The sequence below is a fragment of the Limanda limanda genome, chromosome 18, assembly GCF_963576545.1.
Source record: "Limanda limanda chromosome 18, fLimLim1.1, whole genome shotgun sequence".
In the NCBI taxonomy this organism is placed as follows: domain Eukaryota; kingdom Metazoa; phylum Chordata; class Actinopteri; order Pleuronectiformes; family Pleuronectidae; genus Limanda; species Limanda limanda.
The window spans coordinates 355,785-364,991 of NC_083653.1; the positions used below are offsets into that span (position 1 = coordinate 355,785).

The 9,207-nt window shown below is 48.5% G+C and overlaps 2 protein-coding genes across 2 annotated transcripts; both read left to right on the top strand.

The window, feature by feature from the left end:
- The first annotated feature begins 1,827 nt into the window (after positions 1 to 1,827).
- Positions 1,828 to 5,467, top strand: xrcc3 (X-ray repair complementing defective repair in Chinese hamster cells 3). The gene is made up of 7 exons (XM_061091949.1): positions 1,828 to 1,922; positions 2,014 to 2,151; positions 2,238 to 2,432; positions 2,605 to 2,759; positions 2,828 to 3,040; positions 5,105 to 5,139; positions 5,239 to 5,467. The coding sequence occupies exons 1-7, from the start codon at positions 1,868 to 1,870 to the stop codon at positions 5,465 to 5,467; spliced, it is 1,020 nt and encodes a 339-aa protein (XP_060947932.1). The 5' UTR covers positions 1,828 to 1,867.
- Positions 5,468 to 6,061: 594 nt separating this feature from the next.
- LOC133024225 (protein Z-dependent protease inhibitor-like) lies at positions 6,062 to 9,140 on the top strand. The gene is made up of 6 exons (XM_061091239.1): positions 6,062 to 6,164; positions 6,509 to 6,799; positions 6,884 to 7,177; positions 7,367 to 7,640; positions 7,837 to 7,984; positions 8,127 to 9,140. The coding sequence occupies exons 1-6, from the start codon at positions 6,152 to 6,154 to the stop codon at positions 8,313 to 8,315; spliced, it is 1,209 nt and encodes a 402-aa protein (XP_060947222.1). The 5' UTR covers positions 6,062 to 6,151; the 3' UTR covers positions 8,316 to 9,140.
- Positions 9,141 to 9,207: the final 67 nt, after the last annotated feature.

Here is a 9,207-nt window from a genome sequence, read left to right on the forward strand (position 1 = left end):
AACACAACCTGGAGAACACAACCTGAGGAACACAACCTGAGGAACACAACCTGAGGAACACAACCTGAGGAACACAACCTGGAGAAAACAACCTGAGGAACACAACCCGAGGAACACAACCCGAGGAACACAACCAGAGTAACACAACCTGAGGAATACAACCAGAGGAACACAACCTGAAGAACACAACCTGAAGAACACAACCTGAGGAAAACAACCTGAGGAACACAACCTGAGGAACACAACCTGGAGAACACAACCTGAGGAACACAACCTGAGGAACACAACCTGAGGAACACAACCTGGAGAACACAACCTGGAGAACACAACCTGGAGAACACAACCTGAGGAACACAACCTGAGGAACACAACCCGAGGAACACAACCTGGAGAACACAACCTGGAGAACACAACCTGAGGAACACAACCTGAGGAACACAACCAGAGGAACACAACCCGAGGAACACAACCTGGAGAACACAACCTGGAGAACACAACCTGAGGAACACAACCTGAGGAACACAACCAGAGGAACACAACCTGAGGAACACAACCTGGAGAACACAACCTGAGGAACACAACCTGAGGAACACAACCAGAGGAACACAACCTGAGGAACACAACCAGAGGAACACAACCTGAGGAACACAACCTGAGGAACACAACCTGAAGAACACAACCAGAGGAACACACCATGAAGAACACAACATGAGGAACACAACCTGAGGAAAACAACCTGAGGAATACAACCAGAGGAACACAACCTGAAGAACACAACCTGAAGAACACAACCAGAGGAACACAACCTGAGGAAAACAACCTGAGGAACACAACCTGAGGAACACAACCTGGAGAACACAACCTGAGGAACACAACCTGAGGAACACAACCTGAGGAACACAACCTGAGGAACACAACCTGGAGAAAACAACCCGAGGAACACAACCAGAGTAACACAACCTGAGGAATACAACCAGAGGAACACAACCTGAAGAACACAACCTGAAGAACACAACCAGAGGAACACAACCTGAGGAAAACAACCTGAGGAACACAACCTGAGGAACACAACCTGGAGAACACAACCTGAGGAACACAACCTGAGGAACACAACCTGAGGAACACAACCTGGAGAACACAACCTGGAGAACACAACCTGAGGAACACAACCTGAGGAACACAACCTGAGGAACACAACCTGAGGAACACAACCTGAGGAACACAACCTGGAGAACACAACCAGAGGAACACAACCTGAGGAACACAACCAGAGGAACACAACCTGAGGAACACAACCAGAGGAACACAACCTGAGGAACACAACCTGAGGAACACAACCTGAAGAACACAACCAGAGGAACACACCATGAAGAACACAACCTGAGGAACACAACCTGAGGAACACAACCTGAGGAACACAACCTGAGGAACACAACCAGAGGAACACAACCTGAGGAACACAACCTGAGGAACACAACCTGAAGAACACAACCTGAAGAACACAACCTGAAGAACACAACCTGGAGAACACAACCTGAGGAACACAACCTGAGGAACACAACCCGAGGAACACAACCCGAAGAACACAACCCGGAGAACACAACCTGAGGAACACAACCTGAGGAACACAACCTGAGGAACACAACCTGAGGAACACAACCTGAGGAACACAACCAGAGGAACACAACCTGAGGAACACAACCTGAGGAACACAACCTGAGGAACACAACCTGAGGAACACAACCTGAGGAACACAACCTGAGGAACACAACCAGAGGAACACAACCAGAGGAACACAACCAGAGGAACACAACCAGAGGAACACAACCTGAGGAACACAACCTGAGGAACACAACCTGAGGAACAGATGAAGTGGGGTCAGCTGGACCTGGACCCGAGGGTCAGGGCAGCACTGAGGAGAGGTCAGAGGTCACCACACTTACATCATCACTATTTGTATCAAATGCCTCAACTCAACAATGATTGTTGTTGCCGTGGTAACTGTCTCCACAGCTGATCTGAGACGTGTCCAGGACGTCCTGTGTGTGTCTGCTCTGGACCTGCAGAGGACCACTGGTCTGTCTCACTCTGACGTCCAGCGGCTGCTCGCCGCGGCAGCCGGCGCCTGCAGGCCACACCCCCCCGGCCCAGGTCAGACCCTCCACCCTGCATTCTGATTGGACGTAACCGTGTGGTGTCACAGAGTGGTAACCTGAGTGTTTTCCCGCTGTTCCCAGCCGTCCTCCGTGGAGGACAGCGTGACCTCCGACTGGCGGTGGGCTGCCCCCTGCTGGACGGGCTGCTGAGGGGAGGACTTCCTGTGGGGGGGGTCACCGAGCTGTCTGGAGAGAGCGGCGCAGGAAAGACTCAGCTGGCGCTGCAGCTGAGTCTGTGCGTGCAGTACCCCCCGCAGCACGGAGGGCTCGCCGCAGGTCGGTGGACGCACCACGCACCCGTCTCGCCACCGGGTCTCCCTACACAGCTGTGATTGGCCAGTGGGCTGCGTCCCAGAACAGGCACCTTGTGGGGACACTGCCCCCTGCTGTTTGGAGACGACTTCACAATGAGTTAACCTGAACTAAGGTTATAATGATGTGTGTGTAGGAGCAGTTTACATCTGCACCGAGGACCCGTTTCCTGTCAGACGTCTGCAGCAGCTGATCCGGGGACAGACGTGTCTTCGCGCTGACGTCCCTCCGGCGTTGATCAGCAGCCTCCGGTTCAGCGACCACGTTTACATCGAACACGCCGCTGACTTGGTGAGTGGTCGCTGCTGACCTCGGGTCGGATCAGTCGCCATGTCTCTCTCACCTGTCTCCGTCCTCAGGACTCTCTCCAGGTGTGTCTGTCCCGGCGTGTCCCCCTGCTGCTGGCTCGTGGTCTGGTCCGGCTCGTGGTCGTGGACTCGGTGGCGGCTCTGTTCAGGTCTGAGTTCCAGGCTGATGATTGGCTGGAGAGGAACAGACGGCTGCTCAGCTTCTCCTCCATCCTGCACCGCCTGAGCCAGGAGTTCACCACACCTGTGCTCGTGATCAACCAGGTGACACACACACACTCACACACTAACACACTCACACTGACGCTCACACACTCACACACTCACACTGACGCTCACACACTCACACACTCACACTGACACACTCACACTCACACTGACGCTCACACACTCACACACTCACACTGACGCTAACACACTCACACACTCACACTGACGCTAACACACTCACACTGACACTCACACACACACACACCACTCTCACACACTAACACACTAACACACTCACACTGACGCTCACACACTCACACTCACACTGACACTCACACACTAACACACTGACGCTCACACACTCACACACTCACACTGACGCTAACACACACTCACACTGACGCTAACACACACTCACACTGACGCTAACACACACTCACACTGACACTCACACACTCACAATGACGCTAACACACACTGACGCTCACACACTCACACACTGACACTCACACACTCACACTGACACTCACACACTCACACTGACGCTAACACACACTCACACTGACACTCACACACACTCACACACACACACTGACGCTCACACACTCACACTGACGCTAACACACACTCACACTGACACTCACACACACACTCACACACTCACACACTAACACACTCACACTAACGCTCACACACTGACGCTCACACACTCACACACTAACACACTCACACTGACGCTCACACACTAACACACTCACACTGACGCTAACACACTCTCACACTGACACACACACACACCACTCTCACACTGACACTCACACACTCACACTGACACTCACACACGCGCTCACACAGTCACACTGACACAATCACACACACACTCACACTGACACACACACACACACACACACACACTCACTGACACTCACACACTCACACACTCACACACTCTCACACTGACACTCACACACTCACACACTCACACACACACACACACACATGCGCTCACACACAGCCACACACTCACACTGACACTCTCACTCACACGCACTCGCGCTCACACACACACACACTCGCACTCACACGCTCCGATCACACTCACTCACACACACACACAACAGAAGGTGGATATATACATTAAACATTTGTGTCCAAATGATAATTATTAAGATCGACAAAATCTAATCAAAGTAAAACATTCCACACAAAACTTTATTTCATCTTCATTCACTTGAATCATTCCATGTGAATGTGATGACATCATCAATGTGAGACGGGGGTGTCATGTGGTGTATTTATTTATACTATTTATACCCACACACACACATGTATACACACACACACACACACACACACACACGTATATATATACACACACACACACACTAGGGAGGTCGGCATTAACCGATTTTACCATAACTGTGGTTTCATAACGTCATAAGAAATGTAAAGACTATGATATGTAACTATGGTGTCACTTTACTGAGGGAAGAGGGAACTGATGGTGTGTGTGTGTGTGTGTGTGTGTGTGTGTGTGTGTGTGTGTGTGTGTGTGTGTGTGTGTGTGTGTGTGTGTGTGTGTGTGTGTGTGTGTGTGTGTGTGTGTGTGTGTGTGTGTGTGTGTGTGTGTGTGTGTGTGTGTGTGTGTGTGTGTGTGTGTGTGTGTGTGTGTGTGTGATAATAAGTGATGCTGTATTTGACTGTTTGTGTTTGTGATAAGTGATGATGTATTTGACTGTGTGTGTTTGTGATGATAGTTATTGTGTGTCTGTGTGTGTTTGTGATAAGTGATGATAGTATTTGACTGTGTGTTTTTGTGATAAGTGATGATAGTTATTGTGTGTCTGTGTGTGTGTGTGTTTGTGATAATAAGTGATGATAGTATTTGACTGTGTGATGATAGATATTGTGTGTCTGTCTGTGTTTGTGATAAGTGATGATGTATTTGACTGTGTGTGTTTGTGATGATAGTTATTGTGTGTCTGTGTATTTGTGATAAGTGATTATGTATTTGAGTGTGTGTGTGTGTTTGTGATAATAAGTGATGATGTATTTGACTGTGTGTGTGATGATAGTTATTGTGTGTCTGTGTGTGATGATAGTATTTGTGTGTTTCAGGTCACGGATGTCTTCAGCAGATCAGACAGTTCAGGGTAAAACTTGATTTCATCTTTTATTCACTTGAAATATTCCATGTGAATGTGATGACATCATCAAGGTGAGACGTTTCTAACGCCATGATTCCGTCTCAGTCCTCTGTCCTCCAACATGTCCCCTGCGCTGGGTCTGGCCTGGTCCAATCAGGTGATGGTGCGGCTGATGATGCGCCGTCTCCAGAGGACAGTTGTCCGTGGTGACCAGAGCAGCGCCCTCCGCAGGCTGGAGGTGGTGTTTGCTCCTCACCTGGCTCGAGATGGACGAGACGCCGCCGTGTGGAGGGAGGGGGTGGGGGGGGTCTGCAGCTCTGACACAGAAACATGAGTTCATTCAAATATCAGTGTGTTTGTATTAAACTGTAACTTTGCAGCTGTTTGAAGTCAGGTGTTGTATATAAATGTTGTAAAAGGCCAAAAATATGTGGACACGTGTTCAGTGTTTGTGTTTCAGGTTTAAATCAGCTGATTATTCACCTCATACATACATATATATATATATATTCATATACGTGTGTGTGTGTGTTAATATCTACATTACTAATGGCTTCATATTATTATTACACACATTCACATATCATTACGTTATATATGTACATCATGACATCACTGTGGTCCAAAGCAAAATAATTGAACGTCGGTTCTTTCAAAATAAAAGCATGAGAGTAAAAGTGACTCCCTCTAACCTCATTTGAATTTAAATTTGTTTTAATTTGACATTTTACTAATAAATATCTGTTCAATGACGACAGGTTTCATTTTATGAAACATCTGCAATCGTGTGGAGTGGAACATAGATCTTTAGTTTTTATTTTGTGTCTGAGATTGATAGATTTATTCTACTTCCGGTTTCTTCGATACATTTTTTACTTGCTGCGCGGAAACGACTTTTATTGTGAAAAGAGCGGACCGGAAGTGGCAGTGTTGTGACCGGGGCTGGAGCTGGACAGTGATGCGCAGCGCGTGAAGCAGAAACACATCTGATCAAACATCAAAGATCAAAGAAGATCGAATGGAACCTAAAGGTCAGACTGATGACGTCAGCTGGTCTGTTTGTGTACAGCTGCGGATCATTGCTGTTTATTGCTGGATTACGTCATCGAATCCAATCATCTAATATTAATTATTTAATTATGGCTTTTCGCACCGAACGGGAAAGCGACCCTTCTTTAATTTAAATCACGATCACACGCTGATAAACAATGTAAACAACTCAAATCCAAAATAGGAGATTTGATGTGACGACACTGGAAAGGGCGATGTCTTCTTTGACCGGAAGTCGGCTGACGCTCTGAGTAGATCGATGCCGTTGTTTGTGATGATGTGTGGCGATCAGTGTCACTGAGTGTTGTTCACGCCTTCTCCACAGGGAGCGCTGTGACCATGAATCCCTGTGTCCTCCTCTCATTGGTCCTCCTGCTGAGTCCAGTGTCCTCTCAGACTGCTGACCCCGCCCTCCAGGACTTAGCCAACAGGAACTCAGACTTCGCGGCCCGGTTGTACCAAGCTGTGGCCCGTCGGTCCGATGAGAACGTTTTCCTGTCGCCCTTCACGCTGACCTCTGGACTGATGGCGCTGCTGAATGCCACCAACGGGCCGACCCAGGACCAGCTGCTTCAAGGACTCACTCTGTCAGGACTGGACCCCCAGAGTCTCCCAGGTAGGTCAGGGGTCAGGGGTCAGAGGTTAGGGTTGAACTTTAGACTGGTTCTGTGAGGTTTGAGTCCGTCGCTGCTGCTCTCAGATCTGTTTCAGACCCTGAGGGACGCCATCCTGCCGAGTGGCGTTAGCCTGAACCCACGACAGGGAGTGGCCGTCTTTCCCGCCCAGAGCTTCGAGGTGTCCCCGTCCTACCTGGACCTGGTTCAGACCAAGTTCGGAGGAAATGCTCGGACCGTGGACTACTCCACCCCGCAGGAAGCTGCCGACTCCATCAACCGCTGGGCCCAGGAACAGTCCGGAGACCAGGTCCAGGAGCTGGTGACCAGCCTGGACCCCCAGACCCAGCTGCTGCTCGCCACGGTGGCCTCGTATCAGAGTACGTCTCCCCTGTCCCCTGGGAATGGGGCGTGGCTTCTAGGGAGAGGCGGGGTTATGTAACATCTGAGTCTCTGAGACCAGAACAAGAGTTAGAAACGTGTTTTTATCAAACCTCTATGTGACGGCCAGTGTTCACACTGTCGTAATGTTTCGTCTGCCTGTACTAATAAAGTTTTCTGTTTTTCAGCCCGGTTCAATCCAGCCTTTAACTTGTCCCTGTCTCAAGAGGACCGCTTCTACGTGGACAGGTATCACATCGTCATGGTTACCATGATGTTCAGGACTGACAAGTACTTCCTGGCCTACGACCGCTCGGTGAAGGCTGGTGTGCTACAGCTGCCGATGACCGACGGGACGGCCATGTTAGTCGTTCTGCCCGATGAGGATGTGGACGTCACCGCGGTTGAAGAAGAAGTGACGGCGGAAAAGATCCAAGCGTGGATCAAACAACTCAAGAGGACGTAAGATTCTGCTTCCTGCCTCTCGTCCTTAACGCCAACATCAACATAAACAACAGCGTTGATCTGAACATACCAACACGTAACAGTTTTCCTAGAATAACAGACAGAAGAAGTGGAAGTAGAACCTTTAGTTTTTAAGTCTTTACATTTCTGAAAATGAATCCATCACCATCCATTGTTTTATTTTGAAACGCAGGAAGTTGGAGGTGCAGGTTCCTCGCTTCCTGATGGAACGCTCCTACTCGCTGAAGGACGTCCTGCAGACTCTTAACATCACGCAGGTGTTTCAGGACGATGCAGAGATCACAAACATGGGCGGGGCTAAAGGACCCAGACTGACACAGGTGAGTGAAGAAGCTAGAACATGTATTGAAGCCCCCCCCCCCGTCTCTGTGGTGGTTTTAGGTTGTTTGATCTGATGAGAAATTGTTTAGTTTTTTACTTTTATTGTTAAATCTCTAATCTACACCTTCAATCTTTCTTCAGGTTTTTCATAAATCTGTTGTCTCTGTTGACGAGCGCAGCGATGACATCACTGCAGGGGGTGGAGTCAATGTGTTCACTAGTCCTCCCCCTCGACTGACCATCAACCGACCCTTCCTCTTCATCATCTACCAGCAGAGCACTGGCAGCCTGATGTCCATTGGTCGAGTGGTCGATCCCACCAGGAAGTAGTGGTTGCTAAGCCACGCCCACCCGAGTCACACACATCAAACTTTACGTTTTTAACAGTGAAACGACGACTCGGCAGGTTTACTAAGTTCTAATGTTCATCTAGTGTCAGTAGATTCTGTAGTTAGCAGCTTTTTGTGTTGATCAACCTGAGGGTCCGGACCCATCGAGGGGCCGCAACATCAGAGCGGCCCTGAGCGATCAACAGGGAAACTGAAAATGGCCGCTGTTGTTTTCATCACGTATTAACGCTCAGTCTTTAACGGCCTCATCGCCGACTTTCCCTTCAGCTTGAGCAACCTCGTATTTACTCCTTAATAACTCATGTAAGTGTGCTAACATGCATCATTACACATGCTAAACATCAGCTGTTAGCATTTAGCTCAGAACATGGTGGTAAATTAGAGGATAAAATGATCCCTGTGGTTTTTGACCAGTGATGAAAGGTCAGGGGTCAAAGCTGCTTCACTTTAAATGTGTGAAGAACCACAAAGGTTTGTAAACACTGTTGTTCCTGAACGCTGCGCTGGTTTCATACAGACTCACAAACATAGATTTACTTTAAACAACTTGTTTTATTTATTATTTTTTCTGAGACTTTGTTTGGAAACATCTCAAAGAATCCAGTGAGTGAAACACTGCCCTCTAGAGGGAGGAGAGCAACCTGTTTCAATCTGCAGCTATTTAGCATGTTAGCATGTTAGCATGAGCATGTTATCACACATGAACACAACTATTTAGAGTTCATGACTTAAACATACTGTTGTTGTTAATTATTCGTACTGTGATGCAGTAAATCACTATAAAACATTAAAATACGTCACTTTACCTGTGGAGTTTTTTCACAAACACACCAACATCAAACCCCACTGTGACATCACCTGTTCCCACGGGG

Excerpts from the sequence above, each read along its gene's own strand:
- LOC133024225 (XM_061091239.1), top strand. Across the intron at positions 6,800-6,883 it reads GGACCCCCAGAGTCTCCCAG|ATCTGTTTCAGACCCTGAGG; the intron begins GTAGGTCAGGGG and ends TGCTGCTCTCAG. Across the intron at positions 7,178-7,366 it reads CACGGTGGCCTCGTATCAGA|CCCGGTTCAATCCAGCCTTT; the intron begins GTACGTCTCCCC and ends TCTGTTTTTCAG.
- xrcc3 (XM_061091949.1), top strand. The coding sequence starts at position 1,868 with ATGAAGTGGGGTCAGCTGGACCTGGACCCGAGGGTCAGGGCAGCACTG. Across the intron at positions 2,760-2,827 it reads TCGAACACGCCGCTGACTTG|GACTCTCTCCAGGTGTGTCT; the intron begins GTGAGTGGTCGC and ends CTCCGTCCTCAG. Across the intron at positions 5,140-5,238 it reads AGCAGATCAGACAGTTCAGG|TCCTCTGTCCTCCAACATGT; the intron begins GTAAAACTTGAT and ends ATTCCGTCTCAG.